The sequence below is a fragment of the Nematolebias whitei genome, chromosome 20 (genome assembly GCF_014905685.2).
Source record: "Nematolebias whitei isolate Nwh7 chromosome 20, NemWhi1, whole genome shotgun sequence".
In the NCBI taxonomy this organism is placed as follows: Eukaryota; Metazoa; Chordata; class Actinopteri; order Cyprinodontiformes; family Rivulidae; genus Nematolebias; species Nematolebias whitei.
Window position 1 is genome coordinate 26,737,898 of NC_056517.1, and position 19,870 is coordinate 26,757,767.

General features: G+C 39.1%; 1 protein-coding gene across 1 annotated transcript in view; it reads left to right on the plus strand.

Annotated features, from left to right (window-relative positions):
• Positions 1-19,870, plus strand: part of ptprn2 (protein tyrosine phosphatase receptor type N2) — a 165,614-nt gene that overhangs the window by 143,716 nt on the left and 2,028 nt on the right. Inside the window, exons 10-17 of the mRNA XM_037693943.1 lie at positions 1,751-1,898; positions 3,810-3,883; positions 7,946-8,023; positions 12,274-12,393; positions 14,487-14,653; positions 16,425-16,478; positions 17,458-17,522; positions 19,312-19,385. Of these exons, the coding sequence (XP_037549871.1) occupies positions 1,751-1,898; positions 3,810-3,883; positions 7,946-8,023; positions 12,274-12,393; positions 14,487-14,653; positions 16,425-16,478; positions 17,458-17,522; positions 19,312-19,385 (780 nt within the window). The remainder of the gene's footprint in view (positions 1-1,750; positions 1,899-3,809; positions 3,884-7,945; positions 8,024-12,273; positions 12,394-14,486; positions 14,654-16,424; positions 16,479-17,457; positions 17,523-19,311; positions 19,386-19,870) is intronic.

The following is a 19,870-nucleotide window of genomic DNA, read 5'->3' on the forward strand; positions in this document are numbered from 1 at the left end:
GTTAGTTAGTTAGTTAGTTAGTTAGTTAGTTAGTTAGTTAGTTAGTTGTTTTGTTGATTTGTTGGTTTGTTTGTGTGTTTTGGAGGCACTTGTTTTTAAAACTAGATCTTCACTTTTGAATCTCTGTCTAACAATAAATCTATATTTCTATTAAATGTCAGATTTGTAACTTTTATAAAAGTCACCTTATATCTTACAGAAGACATTTGAATCATGATTCATCAATTCAATTCAATTCAGTTTATTTATATAACGCCAAATCACAACAAAGTTGTCTCAGGGCACTTTACAGAAATATTCACATACATAAAAGCCATTTAGTAAAGTTCTCTATCTAAGGAATCCAGCAGACAAGATGAATCTTGGCTTCAATGCAGTCTCCCATCCTGAGCAAGCACAGTGGCAACAGTGGAAAGGAAGAACTCCCTTTTAAAAGGAATAAACCTCCAGCAGAACCAGGCTCAGGACAAGCGGCCATCTGCTTTGACCGATCAGAGGGTAATAACCTAGTTTGTGCTGGACAAGTGTATTTGTGATTAGAGAAGACAAGCATGTGATCGGAAGGTTGCTGGTTCGATCCACCGGACTGACATCAAAATATGTGTGGGAAAAGTGAAACACCCACACCTGCCTCCACCCTCATTTGCCCCACTCTGGGCCCTTGAGGCAAGACCTTTAACCCCCACCATCTGCTCCCCGGGCACCCTAGATAGCAGCTCTCTGCTCCACACAGAGGGCCGTGGTAGCTCGGTGGTCTGTGGTTGCCTCAGGAAGGGCATCCGGCATAAAAAATAATTGCCAAGTCTTCATGCAAGTTAGTTCATTGTGGCGACCCCTGAAGAAGGGAGCAGCTGAAAGAAAAAAAACAAAAATCCTAATTGTATGCATTCTCAGAAGATTTCTTTTGACAGGCAGGAAGGAGCAAATGAATCAGACATAAGAATGGAGTGTCACCTCTCTGCTCAGCCTACCTATATACTGCTTTTAATATGGGATAAAACCCCAGCACATCTGGGTATCACTGTCATTGTATTAGCCAGCTGATCCCTGACATCAGTTTATGAGTCTGTAATCTTCTGTCTCGCACAAAAGCGGACTGAACCATTTCACCCACCCGTCGGGAGGGGAGCCATGATACAGGAGAGAAAACGAAGCCACGTTGCCACGCAGAAAAAAATACTCCACAACTCTAAGCTCCCCAAGACTTGCCCTGGTTTAGCAGAATAGGCCTTCACCCCTCCCCCCTTTTTCTTTTTTCCATCTTTGTCTCTCTGGCGAATTCAATTTTGTCTTCTCCAAGCGACGGCTTAAATGCAGACAATCTTATCAGCGGCTGTGCAAGCAGTGAGGGACATGATTGAAACACCCCTGAAGTATTTCCAATGCAGACAAACCTTTCAGGGCTCTTAATTGTGTGTGTGTTTTTGTTCGCACACACACAAATATACCAGCATTAGCACACCTTGATCCTCGGCAGCGTCTTCCAGTTGTTACAATACACAGGATCTCAAGATAATAATGCTCTCAGTGCTGATCATGGGTTTAAAAGGAGGATTTACTTGTTTATTTATTGTTGTTGATATGTAATTATAGATTACATCTTATTAACAGAAACCTTATGTATGAAAATATGATTTGCTGTAAGAGTCTTGGTTATGTCTAAAATCCTGACAAAACATACATTTAAAGCGGGAACATGTTTAGATGAGAGACTGGTGTGTTGTTTAAAATGGTGTCTGTTTTTCTCCAGTCATACATGGAGGACCACTTGAAGAACAAGAACCGTCTGGAGCGTGAGTGGGAGGCGATGTGCTCCTACCAGGCCGAGCCCAGCACCTGCAGCGTTGGCCACGGCGAGCAGAACTCCAAGAGGAACCGCTCCGACGCTGTGGTCGTATGTAAGTCCAAGCAGACGGTTGTATGTCCTTTATTTGCAGGAAAGTATTCAACCATGTTGCTTCATCACATATGTTTTAATCAGAGGCTCCAAAGAACAACTAACAGGTAAACAAACGAAACAAGGCATTAAAAGTACCTGAGCAATTCAAACACGAGCATTAAAACATGAATTTATATGTTCCGCTGGTGCAAATATTTTAATAGTTACTCAACAATACTTTTGATTTGTTCAAAATGATGTTTTCATAATTATCTTACTCAAATGCATGACACACAAATGTGATATTTTATTATTGTCCTTCCAACATTACACCGTGTACACAAAATAACCTTAATGTCCATACTTTAGTTGACATTTTAAAACAAATGTGCTCCACACCAGCTGTGAAGAGCTACGTCTCCTCATTATGTCAAGAAGAAAACACTGTTTGCATATGATTATGGAGTAGCCTTTACAGGTTGTAAACTGCTTGTCCCTGTCATCCATCACTTTGTCCCTCAGCCGGCTGGGCAAACTTTGCTTGGGTACCACAAGAGGCAGCTGCTGTTCTTTGCTTTTTAATACATGTAGTCTCTGCTGCAAGAATGCCAAGCAAACAATTTGTGAGTGGAATAAATATAACAAACATAGCTACAGATGCACTGGATTGTAATCATATCAATTATCTGGGTTTACATACATATTTTATTATTATTTTTTGGGGAAAATAATAAGAACTGGGAAAAAAAAAGTTTGGAACGGAATGATTTTTGCTAAACCTGAATATGTTTGTATTAGAAACATGTCCAACGTTAGCTTACATTGGATTTAAAAATGTATTTTCTCTGTTTTAGGCCAAACTGTGATTAATTGTTTCCCTAAAAGGCTTTGTTTCATGTTTAAGCCTACCATTTGCTCGACATTGCATTTTAAATTCTTATATTTTGCCTCTACTGCCAACTTCAGACATCTCTAAACGAGCTAGCTAAACATTTGTTTCGCGTTTTCTAAAAGTTCTCAAATATCATCACAATTTTTTCTGTATTTCACATCGAAAACAACTACAGCTTGAAGATCTAAACTAATATCAACAAGAATTAGAAAAACAAAAAATTATTCTATGAGCAAATGACATGAAAACGAAAAAAATAAAATGAAAAATAGGATGAACCTCTATGTCTGAAAAGTGAAGCCAATGAAGCTCATTCATTCAGGGCATGTCACAAAACGCTTGTTGAATTCAACAACTAATTTTAAGCTGTCTTTAACACATCACAATGTAATTTTGTAAATTATAGTTGTTTATTGTGACTGCGAACATCATGGTTCAGTTTTTTTTTAAATATACACAATGGAAATGTCCTTTCTTTAGTGTGGAGCTACCTTGTAATTGACAGTTTACTGCTATGAAACTACAACTTATGACTTGTGAATTGTAGTCTAAAATCAAATCACATGCCACATGCACATGCAGCACCTTGATGAAACAAAATACAGTTAATGATTACTGTCAGTCAGATTAAACACAAACAGTCCTCTAAGACTCTTGAATAATAAAGCAAACTGTTTCTTTTTATGTTTTTATGAAAGAGAAAATCTTTGAGCATTTGAATTTGAAGCAAATAAAAGCACTAAGGTGAGTTCAAATTAATTCAAAATATTAATCTTGAGGCAGTTTAATTTGTTTCTATAAAAGGGGGATTTTAGAGATTACAACTTTGAGGCTTCTTAAGATAAAAATGTAAGAATATCTTAAGATAAAAGTTACTTTTTTCACTTGAAACAGAAGTTTGGAGCAGTGTCTGATGAAAGTCCGGTGAAACTGCACTTCCTTTAGGTTTTATATTCCTGCGTTGCTCTTCAGATCTGTGTCGTTGCTGTGCAGGGAGTGTTGCAACACAAACAGATGAATTATGCACCTTCGTTGCAGATGATCATTCTCGGATCACCTTGAAAGCAGAGAATAACCACGTCAACTCTGATTACATCAATGCAAGTCCAATCGTGAGTATTGTTAATTGTGGCTTTGTGTTTTTTAATCAATCATTTCTGAAGCCTTATTGTGATTACTGCTGAATTTGACTCCTCCAAAATCTATATTTTGTTGCGTACTTATTGTTAATCCATGTTGAATTTTCTTGATGTTGTTGAATGCAAATCCTTGATTTCATCTTAACCAAAAAAAAATTTCAAAATCTACTTTTTTTTTTTTTTTTTGACTGATCAAATATAATCACAACAAATACAGAAAGAGCTCAGTGTTAGAGAGGGTTATTTCTGTGTGCATGTTTTGTTTTGTATTTTTTTTATTTCCACCAAAACATTGTCAGTCATGATTTCCCCAGAGGCTGCTGAGAAGGGATTCCATCAAAGAGAGCAGGAAGCTATGCATTTCAAATCCAGTGCCAAAATTTCTGAGGAGACAGATGAGGGGTGGGGGTGAGGGGCGCACGCAGCTGCTCTAAAAGGCCATTACTCTTCAGAAACAAACAATGGAGACCCGCAGATGCTGATTTATTCCTCCTTTTTTACGCAAACTCACTTTCAGAGAGTAGCACTGCTCCATGTACAAAAAAAGCCCAATAATTGGTTCAGATCTGTGTAAAAGTTGAAGCTGAAATGCAAACGTTGAAGGTGGGTGATGCAGCGGTGAGAGGACAAAAGGGCAATAATTGTGCCACAAAAGAGACCCCCGCCTGAGCCAAGCAAACCTGTGACAGCTACGTCTGTCAGTGTGGCGTCTTCCTCCTCATTAGCTTCAGAGGCCACAGCCTTACGAGTAAATAATCTGCCACTTCTGTTTTTCTGGGGATGTGAGTTCAGAAAGGGGAAGTGAAGGGGGGTGATCTTCACTCCCTGGGGCGCGAGGGGTGGGGGACGGGCATCCATACTGTGAGAAACCTGATTATAATAGCAAACGTTTGACCACTCCCATTTGAGCAGCATCATTAGGATCACTTTGGAGGAATGTACCATAATACCAATATTGGTCTTCTTTTATTTCCTTACAAAAGTTGTGTGGTTCTTCCATAATTTAGGATTGCTTAGAAAGGCAGCCACCTATTATTACCCACCTGACAAGGGTCTTACTCTTCCTTCAACTTGAATGTGGCCCGAAACGCAAAATGTATGTATGTGATGTGTGCTCTTACATTTTTTGGCATTTAGAGTTACCATGGCGATGTAATTTACAAACAAATTTGCCATTTTTCACTCTGAACAGCCTCTAACTGCCACAGTGAGGTCACATGACCCCGAGTGGAGAGGTCTTTGGACAAAACACTCGTCATTCCTCGATCTGTTACGGAAGCACGATCCGTAGTGTCAACTCATTTGCACGTGCACTAAAAGTAATACTTCCGGGTCGCACGGATCGCCGTTAACTTACTTAGAAAAGTACGATATTCATGTTGCTTATTTACGCCACTCGTATTTCCGTTAAAATCACTGACATATTCACGTCATTGGTTAAAATGATAGGCGATGCATATTTAGGGTAAATAATTGTTTTTAGGGTGATGTAGCGCAACTTCACCACAGAGTGGCGCTGTTTCACCATGGAAATAATTCATTCTGTATCTTGCAGGGTTTTCTCATTCAGCCCGTCGCATATCATTTTAACCAATGACGTAAATATGTCAGTGATTTTAACGGCAATACGAGCTGCGTAAATTAGCATTACGAAGATCGTACTTTTCTAAGTAAATTAAGACAGTTCTTGTTCATAAATGGAATTATAACATTGTCTAGGAAAATTAATCAATTTATATAAAAGAGATATTTTAATTAATATGGTATGTTTCATAAATATATTTTATTAATATGTGTTGTATTAAATCAGCTTACAGGATATTTCCAGTACATTTTCCCTAATCTTGCATATTCAACAGCATTCGGTGCGACCTGGAAGTGTTACTTTTAGCGCATGCGTGAATGAGCTGACACTACGAATCGTGCTTCCGTAACAGATCGGGGAATGGCAACACTGATTAACGTTTGGAGCCATTTGGGTTCCAGATGGCTGCCACAGCTACCTCAGAACATTCACTATAACTCTGTCATTCTTTGAGATATTCAGCTGAAATGTGTTATGGTCGTAGCTGAGAGCGAGTTGTTATAAATTCCTAATGCAAATTAAAAATGAAACTTATGGTAATTCAGCTATTTTAAAAGATACTGAGCTGAACTTTGGTGTGTTGGTACTTGACAGTGATGCACAACAGGCTCTGAATTCAAATCTAAAATTTCAAGATGGCTGCCAAAGCTAATTTCAAATGAATATAACTCAGAGGTTTTTAGAGCTATTTAGCTGAAATTTGGTGTCTTGGTAGCTGAGAACAAGCCCTAACAGACTCTGGTTGCAAATCAAAAATCCAAGATGGCTACCATAGCTTAAAGTTAAAAAAAAATGACTATAACTCATTGATTTGTTGCCATATTCAGCTGAAATTAGGTATGGTCGTAGCTGAGAGTGAACTCAAACGATTATTCTCATACTGTGATAAGCTCAGCAACCATTTAATGTCCAATCAAGACACGGGCTCTAAAAGTTGAGACGTTTCTCCCTTTCTCTGAGCTTTTATTTTTTTCTTCCTGTACCAGCTATTTTACTTGAAGCCAAAGAGCACTCCTTTGCATTTTTCTTTTGTTGCAGTCTATCGTCTCCCCCACAATGGCGAGGGGAGGACAGCTGAAATGCAGGACTACGCTTTCATGTTTCCACTTTAGTATTCATGTCGGGATGTGAGCACACAGCTTCAGCATGTCTGCGTCCTTGAGATTGGCTGAAAGGACTGGCTAGCATTCGGCATCACCCTTTTATTTCTGTGGGGGAGATTTTTCTTCTTCTTCTTTGTCTAATCCATGTAAGGAATTACAACCAGGAAGGATGAAGGGAAGAAACTGAACAACATCGTTATGGTTCATTGAGGACTAAAAAGCTAAATATTTCCCTCATTTGTGGTATTTTTGGAAATTCCTCAGAACATTTTTACATTTTTATTCTCTAATGTTTTAATTCAACCCCTCTCCCCTCTTGCACAATTTATTCAATGTTGCAAAATTAAAGACTAATTACAAAAAAGTAATGTATAGAGATAAAGCTGTACACTATAATACATTAGTATGTTTATAATTGAAAATAACTCTGTTTCTGCTCAGACTTACTTGTAATTTCCACAATGTTTGATTATAATAAAAATGTACCGTGACTTTTTATCAACTAAAGTAAAACAGATGAAAAATCCAATTAGATTTTTTTTTTATTAGTTTAAAAAGCTTTCAAAGCATTTAAAACTTACTCCAGTAGTTTCAGATATTTAACACAAAGGGAGAAAAGTATAACAGTAAAATAAAATGGCATGTAAAACCCAATTATAAGCATTTAATGCACTGTATTTAGTACAGTATTATTGTTTAACATATATCTTAAATCCTTGTGTACTGTTTCTATTTAATACTGTATATTTTTGCTATTTTTGCATGTAACTGGGACCTTGAGTACACAATTTCGTTCCACCCCATTCACCACGTGATGAGAACGACAATAAAGAATCTTGAACTTGAACACAATTATTGTTAATTTAATGTTTGTGTTAAAAGGAAATGGGTTTAGGAAAGACACAAAGAAAAGTGAAATGCAGCTATATAAGGAAAAATGACACAGTCAAGTTGCTTTTTAGGATTAAATACAAGTTAATATAAGTTAAAAATGAAAAACTGTGACTTTTTTTTTTTACCTAATGGAAGATTTCTTCTTCCTCAAACAATTTTTAGAAATATTTTCTTACAAATCAATTGAGTGGCAGATTATCCAATATATACTGTAAGTCAACATGGTAGTTTTATATGATTTTTACTTATGTTTCGTGTAAATCAGTTGAATAATTTTATGCACTTCTACCTTCTCTGTGGTACTGTAATATTTTTAAAAAGGCAACAGAATACCAGACAACAGTTACTTCTACTTAATAATATATATTTTTGTTTTTTCATGTATGCACCTTGCACTGGTTGAATTCAGTTAAAAATAATCTTGGATTATAACATGGCTCCTTTTTTCCCCAGATGGACCACGATCCTCGCAATCCCACCTACATCGCCTCTCAAGGCCCTCTTGCTTCCACTGTGGCAGATTTCTGGCAGGTAGGACTCATCTGCTCTTCCTCATTTCATCTTTTTTCAAATGCAAAAAAATAAAAAACCAAAGCAACATGACTGCACTCTGTGTTTTTGATTCTCAGTGCTAGAAGGAGTTCGCAAATTAGTGAGGATTAGTGAAGTAATGTAGCAGAAGTTCTGAGTCTCACACTTTACAGAGGATATCATTATCTCTGTTTCGCCACAATTTTAAAGTGATAATTGATTTTTCAGAATCTGCAGTAAACAGCAGCTAAAAGTAACTAACTTGGTGTGCTTTGACAGTGTCAGTTTCACAAACCGCAGACAAATGAAGGTACAGAAACAGCTTAGATCATGCATCTCTTGATTAACTTCCTGTTTACTAACTGTGGTTGTAAAACAGAATCTCTCTCTGGAGCAAAGATATAAAAAGCATCTGTTTATGGCGTAAGAAAATTGCGTTCTTTTAGCTCAAATCAAAATTAGTGCAACTAATATAGATGCTGGTAAAAGTGTTGTTTGCTCATATTTGCAGTTTTTCTCAAAGCTATTTGCATGCTTCCCCTCGTCCATAAATGTCAAAGCAACATGCCATTAATTAGCATCTACGGGCTTTTGTAAAACACGTCAACTCGTGTGGAAGTGTGCCTTAAATGGGGCATGCTTGCCAAATAGCATTCCTCTGTGCTAATAGGACAGCACTGTAGTAATTAGTGGGTCCGTCACCTCCATATGGTGAAGGAGCTCTAGATAGCCGTAACCAGGGTGCAGAAGTGTGAGGCATAAATTGTGGCGGAGCAGCTGCTCCTCCACTTTACTCTGCATCATGGTCTGAGCATTACGGTTGAGTTTGAGTTTAGAAGCTGCGACTTGAAGAGAACAGCGTGGTCACGTTTAAATAACACCAAAATAAATTTGCTTTTAAACCTCCAAACCGCTCGCAGGTTTTGTTCTCATTTGTTTGTTTTTTTAATTAATTGGCAAAAATATATTTATTGAAATTTAAAATTTAAGTAAAACTTGTCTGTGTCCGTGTTTTCCTCTGCCACTTCCATTTTATTTTTATTTTTTTATCTTGAAGCAATAGTTCACATGTTTTAAAGTCAGGTGCTGTGAAACGGTTATGAACTTGTTGTAGATGTAATAGAGCTAACAATTTGAACTGAGGACCACAGTGGATTTCACCCATTTTAAAGCAACTCCAATGAAACACTTTACAGCAGTTTGTGCAAAAGTTGATTCTTTATAGCTAGCCCTGCTCAGATTAGCGATTAGCTTCAAGGTTCTTTAATGTCATTTGCATCACATAAGGGACATGAGGTGGGAAGAAATTGTGTACTCAGTGTAATATATGAACCGTTATTTATAAGTTTTATTTGGGCTAATGGACAACGCAATGCTAATGAACACAAATGACCGGAACACAGAAGAGTAGTTCTTGATAGAGCCTGATTAAAGTGAATAATGATCATTAAACACAGCAAATGGGAAAAATCGAAAAGTGTATTAATTATGAAAGAAAAGCAAATGACAACAAAGAAAGTATACACCTAATATACATACATATATATATATATATATATATATATATATATATATATATATATATGCTCAATTTAGCCACAGTATGCAGGGAATAACTGCTCAAAGCATTTATCATGCAATTCAATAATTCACAATAAATGTTCAGAGCACTTCATTTGCAGTCCCCGATTTCAGTTCAAAAAGTCTGTTCAAGACTTTGTTTCAGAGTTCTTTGTGCTTATACAGTAGTCCCTCACTACTTCGCGGTTCGTTTATCGCGGACTCGCTATATCGCAGTTTTTCTAAATAAAATTAGGCATGGCACACAATTGGCTGATTGATAGATGAACTGCACGATTGGCATGGAATTTTTACTTTAAATAAATCGTTTAAAATAATTTAGCACCTGCTGCCCATTTGTGCAGCCCATACTGCAGGATAAACTTCCTGCTGCAGCTGATCAGCTGTTCACCGTGCCGAGCGGAGAAGTGGGCGTGGCCAAGAGTGCTTGCAGATGGTAAAGAGCAGAGGAAGCAGGGAGCTACTACTGCTTACTACTTGTACTTATTTTCCTACATCACGGTTTTTTGCACTTATCGCGGGTCTTCAGGGTACGGATCCCCCGCGATAAATGAGGGACCACTGTATTTGTTTCCAAAGTTCCTTGTGATTCTCTTTCTTTTCTAAAGTTCAGTTGTGTCCTCCCAGGACTATAATCCAATCTGGAAAAGATCAAAAGGGAAGAAAAAGAAAAAGGTCCTACCAGCTCACCATCTGTTCAGTTAAGTTTTTATTTCGAGGTAGAAAAAAAAAAAACCTGACCGCTGAGTCAAAGGTAAGATTATATGTTGCTATGGATTTTGAAGAGCAATCGCTGGCCAGTTCTGCTTAGGACACCAAGTCTTCATCCAGCAGCCACAGCTGGAGCCAACAGACACCAAAACAAATGCCAACGCCCCCTTTTCAGCTCTCGAAATTGTTTTTCCACCAAGCAGTATTGGCCAATCTGGGAAGGGTTTATTGATCGTGTGAAATATGCTATATTGTTGTTTCTTTTTAATGTATTTTAGTAGCATGGGTTACATACACAGGGTCCCAGCTACATCCAACAATAACAAAAATATAATGTGTAAAAAGAAACAGTAAATAAGGATCTAAGATATACACTAAGATGTACGCTAAAGGAACGCCCAACGGTACGCTAAAAGATCTGATATTAAAACAATACACTGAACAACAGCAGCACGAACATGAGTCTAGATGAGTATGAGATCGGCAGCATGGATAATCAGCAGCACATAGCTTGTCAGTTCAGCCTTAAATAAAGACTTTTTCTCCAATATGAAAAATGTTTAGAAGGTTCTGCTATAACTAAAGCCATTCTAGGTTGCAAGTGTTAGAGAACAATTGGCAACTCAAAACTGCAACAAATTGTCATGTGAAGTCTTGTGTTTGCAACCATAAAACCAGTGACTTTGTGCGGCTTTTTTTTTTTAATTTATGGCCAATTTTTCTGTGCACCCTTTTCAAATTGGAATTCTATGCCATGCACATTAGTTTGTTGCCTATCTTTAAACCCACCCCAGCATTTGTTAGCAATTTTTCACAAAACCCCATGTCAAAACATCTGAACTGTCCTTTAGTCACAAACTGGACTCTGAATCTTTCCAAATTGAGCACAAAATAAAAAGTTTGACTGATATTCTTGAAATCATTTTGGTTGGAAATTGGTAGTAGCTATTCATTATTCAGTATGGCCAACCTTGGATTGTGGCAGACCCCATTAAAAGTAAACAAACAAATGGAGCGTGCAAGAGGCAAATCTTTTTGCTCTCCCCTACCTAATCCACTCCAGCCCCAGGCACTGCTCTGAAAGGCAGCTTGGCTCTAATCCTCTGCTCCTCTTCCTCCATCCCTTCATCCTTTACGTTACTCCTTCATCCATCCATTCATCTGTCCATCTCCCCCACTATTACCTTAGCTCTGCTGGGCTTGGCTTCTTCTCCGAATTAAGAGCCAATCTGTGTGAGTTTAGGAAGCAAAAGTCAGGCGTTTTTAGGAGTTGATGAATGGTCTTTGGAGTTTAGAAACTGTTAATCACATTTTTGGAAAGAAAAGATGCTTGTTCTAGGTGGGGATGAAACATGGGAATCCACGTTTACCCCACTACCTGCAAATATTAGCACAGTTATACAAGACTAAATGGATAATATTCCTTCACATCATCACGTTGCCTAATCTCATCACATCCTGGCACAGTTGGCACAGTTGGCGCGTAATGTGTCCACTGGGCCAGATCACAGAAGCTTGTGATTAGTGTATAGTCAAGGCCATTGTGTTTTTATAGCAATCATAAAAGCTGCGTTTCCTCCTCATTTTCCTAATGGCTGCCAGTGGGCCTCTATTTCTTTCCAAGGACACATTAGATTGTGATAAGATGAAATGGAGCAGCCGTGCAGAAGATGTTGTGATCTCGCTCAGACGACTGAGAGAGGGCGAAAAGAGGCGCCCTCCTGCTGCTCCACCCGGCATTTATCATTTGTCACGCACACAGAGGTGACATTTATTCATACTTCCTCCACGAAGATCAAGAAATCAATTTCACTCCAATACACGACTTGAGTTTGAAATGCCGGCCGCTCAGTTCAGCTACATATTAGTGCTATTTGAATTTCATACGGATGCATATGAGGGAATTTGTTGTCTCCTCATGTGTTAGATGGATATGTGGTTTTTTTTTTCATGTGCAGATGGTGTGGGAGAGTGGCTGCGTCGTCGTCGTCATGCTGACACCTCTGTCAGAAAACGGAGTGAAGCAGTGCCACCACTACTGGCCTGATGAAGGATCAGATGTCTACCACGTATATGAGGTATGCAAAAAATGGTAAAAAACCGGTACAGCTGGAAAAATAAAGACGACTTCTCGTGATGCAAACTAGACTTTAAGAAAAAGAAGACTTTAAGTTTGTCACCAGATATCTACAAGTTAAAATAAATTGGTTGCAATCAACTACCGGTAATCAATAGAGGTTGTTGTGTATCCCATTCTACTTGTGAATGTAAGTAGAAGTATACATTAGGATATACATGTTTTAAGTTGCTACGCTGAGTACATTTTTATAGTAAAATTTAGTGTTTGCTCTTTTTCTGAAATAGAAACAAAAAATATATATATACATTTTTTTATAATGTCTTTACCATCTTTGACTAAATGTTTAGCAGAGCTTGCGCAGTTAGCATCACTAACTTGAACATTTTGAGTCTCCAGAATATCTGAAATTGCTTGCCTTTTATCTTTACGTGAGTCTATTGAATATTGAACATGTTAAAATAGTCACAGAGTTGTTGCGAGCATCTCAAACCCTCCTAAATTTAGTTTCCATAACTTCCAGAGCACTAAGTCTGTATTTTGACACCTGCACAGGTGCCGCCTAAGCCTATTAACACCTGAGGCTACAGCTCCAAATGACTGGGTTTATAAAACACATTGATTAAGAATAATTAGTATTCAAAGACTGATCCAAATTTGCTTATCCTTGATTAAAATATGTACAGTAGTCCCTCGCTACTTCACGGTTCGACTTCCACAGACTCGCTCTTTTGTGGTTTTTCAAAGTAAGATTGGACATGACGCACAATTGGCTGATTGATGGATGAGCCACACAAGCAACATGGATTGTTTATTTAAAATAAATATTTTAAATTATTTAGCACCTGCTGCACCTGTGTGCAGCCCACAGGTGCAGGGAGAAACTCCCTCCTGCAGCATCATATCTCCACCACCTGCCATCGATTGCAGCGGAGAAGTGGGCGTGGCAGAGAGCGTAGATCATGACATTCTGTGCTCTTTTAGAGCGTTTAGAGTTTAGAAACATTGTTTAGACTATTGCAAGTGTGGGAAGGGTTTAAAACGCCTCTATATATATATATATATATATATGTAAATACTAAAATAAACTACTACTTATCACTACTCCTTGTACTACTATCCCTACTTTACGGTTCGCAGGGGGATCGGGACCTCGGCAATAAACGAGGGACTGCTGTACTCAAGTAGAATAAATCATAAACATGGGAGTGGCTGCCAATGTGGGCAGAGGTGGCCAACGGCATAATGTGCACAGGCTTGAATCTAGTTTTGCAAGCAATGCTCACTGGTTTTTTGGTGACAAACACTTCACGATTCAGTGAAACTGCAACTGAAAATTAGCCTATTGTTCACAATCTTGATCTACTCTCCATCAGTTCCAGCCAAGTGAGACACTGTCTAAAAAAAAAAAAAAACCTGCAGTACACATTTCTCCGTACAAATTACTGTTTCCTTTTAGGAGCCTCTTTCATGTTTTGTGCTTCCTCATAATTTATTTTTTAACAGACGATACACAGAGCTAGTCTTAACTTAATGTTTAAAATTTTTGAATCTGACCTTCATGTGAACAGCTTTTAGTTATTCTGAGAAAAATTATGGAAGAGCAAAACTAAAATGAATACGTAAACATGAACGGAAAATTCTTATTCTTAAATTCCTTGGAACAAAAACACTCAAAATGTTCTTCGATAAAGCATTCAGATGCCATCATTTCAAATAACAAATCAAAGGGGAAGCATAAAGTATATTCATTGTTATAGTTTAGCGCTGAAGCCTATTCACAATCAAAAGGAATAAACTATTTTCACATTTTCTTAGTTTCTGACTTTGCTATCAAAATTGTTCTAGTTTAGTAAAGGAGAGCACACAAACTATTACACTACAGCAGGAGGTCTTGTTATAATTATGTAAAAATTCTTGCAAACTTTTGTCAACGAAAACAAACGCAGCTCCCTGAAACTGAATTTTTATGCAGCCTGGCCAGAGTCCCCAAAAACGAGTCACAAAAATCAAAGTTTCTCGATCGCGGATGAACCAACTCTTTTACTAACATGATGCAAACACTTATCCCGTTTTACTTTTCTTTACATTTAGGTCAATTTGGTGTCCGAGCACATCTGGTGTGAGGACTTCCTGGTGCGGAGCTTCTACTTGAAAAACCTGCAGACCAACGAGACTCGCACCGTCACCCAGTTCCACTTCCTGTCCTGGATGGACCGTGGTATCCCCAGCTCAGCCAGGACCTTGTTAGACTTCCGCAGGTAGAGAAGAGACCCTCAGAGGGACAGATCCTTTCCAACATCTCTACTACTGACCTTTTAGTCCATGCTTGTTCTTCAAGCCTCCCCCTTATAGTCTGCATTCTGTCAGTGCCTCTTCGGTCCTTCCCCCTTTATTTTACCACCTCTCTATGCCTTTTGGATAATGGTTGTTCTAATAAGGAACCCCGTCTCTGTACCCATTCCTTTCATCCCAGGCCGTTCTCCCTCACCTCCCTCCAGCACATGTGATGCAGCAAATTAACAGCACTGCCTGGCTTGGCTTGGGAAGAAACAAAAGAAAGAAAGAAAGAATAATAAAACACCTGATTCAAACACCCAATTAAGTGAGAGCTGTCTCACCACGGGAGGGGGGGAGGGGGTGACTGAACAACCTCGCTCTGTTCTTCATATAATGTGTTCTGGCAGAAGAGCAGCAGTGCTCCTCTGAGAAAACCCAGGAGGGAAAAGGAAAAGCCCTCCGAATGAGAATAGATGCATCTGATTTGTGGATGGAAGTCTTTGGTTTCCGATGCAGATGAGAGATTTATGCTTTTCTGACAGAGCTGGTGTTACTTTTCCAAACTAAACTTGAGTGCAGCTCACACTAAGCTATTTATTTGTCATGCCTAGACTTCCTAATGCTGCTGCAGGGTGTTTTGTATCTGATGAAGCGTTCAGAGGTCTCAGATCCACACTATGTGCTCTCCAACACTCACGGTTTTTGTGGTTTTGGCCAAGTTGGTATTTTGCGGTTGCCAGTGTCATTTTTGTGATGTTGCAGCTAGTAATATGAGCCCAGTTGCATAGTCACAAAAGTGATCATTGGAAACTGTGTCTCCTCAGCCAGGCCTGGGCACACACCGTCTTTCTCTCACTTCCCACTCTTTGATTCCCATTCCCTCCTCTTCACTGCTCCTTCCTCTGGCCTGCATGGGAGCTCCAACCATCCCTGTATGATGTCTGACCAAGGACGTGCTTTGATTTGATTTGACTTGGGTGCATGTATTTTCAAAGGTTTTTTTTTACACTTTTAGGCATTCAAGTGCTTTAATACTGTTGTAAATCTTAAAGCAAAAAAAAAAAAAAATTGCAGAGCAAAAAGTTATTGCAAAATATCCGTTGCCTAATTTATAAATCATAATCACAAAAAGGTCAAATTTCACAGCCTTTTAATTGCACTTTTTAAATAAATCATGCAAAGTTTCAATTTATTGAGATAGTTGGGTGTTTTTTTTAACGGAAAAGTGAAAAATTGTAGGAAAATGGTGAGCTGCTGCAGGGAGCTCTCAGTGTAGTCAGTTTCCATGGTAACAGTGGGGTGTGAAAAGGCTTCTTGGCCTTCGCCGTGCCTGCGGTGTAAAACATTCATAATTGGCCGGGGTTAATGCGTCAGCGGTCTGTAATCACAACATCGCACCACCATCACGTCCATCACACGTCACAGAGATCTAACTGTCGCTGAAATGACGCCAGCTTTATTTACGGGCTTCTCTCTCCATCTTCCTCGCACTTTCGTCGTCTTCCTGCGCTCGAACTGAAATGACTGAGTGACTGACAGGAGGAAGCAGCTCTCGCAGATTCCTTGCTTTGATTATCATTAGTTTCACCCAGACTCGACAGCGCAGAAGTCCCTCATGAGTCACATTTGCTGTGAATCTCACTGTTCTTATTCAGCCAAAGCTAAATCGGAGTTTGACATTGCAGCGTTTGAAGGTCTCGTGCTGTCGAGCTTGCAGTAACATCAAGTCTTCTCCTTTTGCTTTTGTTGCAGAAAGGTCAACAAGTGCTACCGGGGCCGATCTTGCCCGATCATTGTTCACTGCAGGCAAGTATAACTGTTTGGACTTTGTAAAAGTGGCTCGCCCTGCTGAACTGAGACAGAGTGTTTGTCGTGGCTGTTTGTTTAAACCCGCTCAGTCCATTTTCTCTGTCTGAACCACTGAAGCTGCTTCTTATGTAAATAATGTGGCACAGTGTCACAGAGTGATAGACTCTTCTATTTCCCATTTGGTTGAGTTAGTTAACTGGCCTTGATTGGTTCGTTTTAAACACCAGGTATCTGTTGGACCACTTTTAATACTCACATCCTGTTAAGTCATGCATGGGGCCAGTAAGCCTGCTCTCCCTCTGAGGACTGGAGGATCTAGCAACGGATTAATGAAGCTGTGGCACTCGGGCAGCTCTCCTGGTTTTTTTTTTTTTTTTTTTGGTTTTTTTTGGCCTTGCCTTTATTAGAACGATGTCCACGCCTTGTTTGCAATTAACATGTAGAGCCGCTGAATGGCCGGCGGGCACAAAGAGAGGCTTTTCATGAGGCTATCTCTGGAGTAATGGAAAAGCAAGGCTCTCCAAAAGCGGTTCTCAAACCGCCCCTGGCCTCTCAACCTCTCCTCTGCTCCTGAGGTGCATGCATTTAAAAGCTTTTGTCCCCAGCGTGCCTTAGAAATCGTCCCCCTCTTTCCAACAGCCACTCTCAAGACCACACATGCACTTGTGTGTGAAGGTTTACCATAATTACATTTATAAAAAAAAAAAAATTAATAATAAATTCTAGGAAAATGTAAGGGATTATTAATAATTTTTAGCTTTTTAAAGTATTTTATTTCATGTTGTCCTGTTCTACGCAAAATAAGGTGCATGTCTGCATGCATGGACCAATTTGAGTTCAAACATACTTGAAAGTCTCCCACCAGATGCCAAATGTAAATGAGTAATTTGTTTTATAATAAAGCAAAACACTCAGAGATTAAAGCATCTCATGCTGCTGCCTTAATGATCTCTGTCTGTCTCTTGACTGTCTGCAGTGACGGAGCTGGCAGGACCGGGACTTACATTCTGATTGACATGGTCCTCAATAGGATGGCTAAAGGTAACGATCAATGGCTTCTCTTTCGCTTTCTCTGCTTGAAGTGTTGCCCTGGCAACGGGAAAGCCTCTCGTTTTTTTGTAGAGGGTCTTGGGGATGCATTAGAGGGTGACTTCTCTGAGGCCTGGAGAGACAGCGAAGACAGAGGCAGAACAAAGAGAAAGCAGGGGAATGGAAATGAAAAAAAAAAAAACTCCACCCACATTAATAATTATTTATTTAGGCAACGTTCGCATCATATTGACCTGCATCAGCAGCTGCAACATGAATATAGATAGCACATGCATGGAAATGAAATGTTTCATGAAAACATATATTAAAAATTGGCTATTTGCTCCAGCGGTGCAAATCAATATTTAATATTTAATGGGAACTTTGCGCTTATTTGATTCCGACATTGATTTTGTTTTGTTTTTCTGAACATGACAAATGTTGATATGTTCTCCCAGATTTACACAAATGCGCACTACACCGTGAACGTTGCTAGCATGCTCGAAGTTTGCGAGGCGCATTTATGCTAGGCAGAAATAAAAAATATATATAATAAAAGACAAGCTGTGTGGAAAATCAGGAAACCAGCATATCTGAGCAGGAGCAGTTTGAACGTTGTTGCTAAATCTTTAGCTGCTGTGTGAAAAAAAAATCTTCTGAATTTTTCTTTTTTTTTTTACATCACATGAAAAGCACTATTATTGTGCATGAATAAACACTTAGATTTCACTCAAATTCTTTTGAGAAATCCAAGTTATAAACAGCTATTGTCACTCCAGAACTGTGTTCGTCCCTGCCTCAGACTGCTCTTTGGCCTCCGACCTTTGCCCTTTACCCTCTCCTCTTTGCGCTCCTTCTTGTGAGTACCAGAATGGGTGAAAAGGCTGCCTGCCTTGGCTGCAGCTCCTGCCTGCAATAAGACCGACCCGTCCTGATGGAGCTGGAGTAGCTCAGTGACGAATGTGCAGTAGCCTTTGGAGATGAAAACCTTCTCCTCTCTCTTTTTAACCTTTTGTTTCTTGCAGCTGGAATCAAATGTGCATAATCTCCAAAGCTTTTTGTTATTTTACTTTGGTTGGAGAGCCTCTTCTGAGCTTTACTTTGGATTCCAGCTCATCTTAAGACATGAAAGTCTAGTCGAAGTGCCGGAGTACCTTTGAGTACAACGTCCAGCTGCACTGACTCACCCACACACATGCATACATTCATTTTCTCCCTCTCGTACTCTTTCTTTCTCCGCTTTACTGTCAAGCATCTTCAGACTTTTTGCATTTCTCTCTTGTTTTCAACGGGCTTGCGTGCAATCTAGAAATCTGTCCTAGAAGGTATTTCCAGATGAGAATCACAGGCTCAAAGGCAGCTGATTACAGTTGGAGCAACTGTTGCGCGGGTTAATCGTCAAAACGAGCGATGCGGAGCTGCTGCAAATCATTTTAATTGGCGATTCTCAGATTTGTGCACAAATGCGGGCACCCCTCTCCAGTCGGACGTCATCTTCTAAACCAATTATCGAATGTGAGAAGGCAGGGCGTGGTATACGTTCGAATACAAGTTTCCAAAAACTCCTTCTTCCCCCTCAAAAAAAAAAAAAAAATATATATATATATATATATATATATATATTGCATATTTTATCAAGAAACAGTCAGTGGCCCCCATCCAAGTCGTTTGAGGGATGAATGTAATAATTTTCACTCGGCGCTCTGTTCCAAAGGGAGTGCAGTAAAAAAAGAGAGATTGACAGATGTGAGCTGGATTACTCCGCCGCTTTGAACTCAGTCCAATTTTCGCTCTGTTGCAGGTGCTAAAGAGATTGATATTGCCGCTACCCTGGAGCACTTGAGAGACCAGAGAGCTGGCTTGGTCCAGACAAAGGTAAGGTCCCCAGCTTTGAGTTAGAAGAGAGGGGGAGGAGGGGAAGGAGGGTGATTGTGGGGGGAAGGGGTTGCAGTCATTCAGAGGGATGATTGTCTAATTCATGAGCGTAAGATCGAGGGGAAATGGTGGCGTCATTTGTAACTGGTTCGGGATTAAAGAAACATTAAAGATAAAAAGTTTAGCTTTATCACACAAATATCGGAGAAATTGCCCAAAACATTTCTCAAAAAATTTGCAGTTTGATTACAACTTCTGGTCTCTTGTTAAGTGCAGATATTTTTTTAAAGAGTAAATGAAAATGTCCAGATGTTTGAAATATCACTTCTATATGTATATATGTACTGTACCTACAAAGTGTATGTACAGTACATATATACATGTATATATATAAATGAGGCTCAATGGGATTAACCTGTCTAAATAAAGGTTGAATGAATATATATATATATATATATATATATATATATATATATATATATATA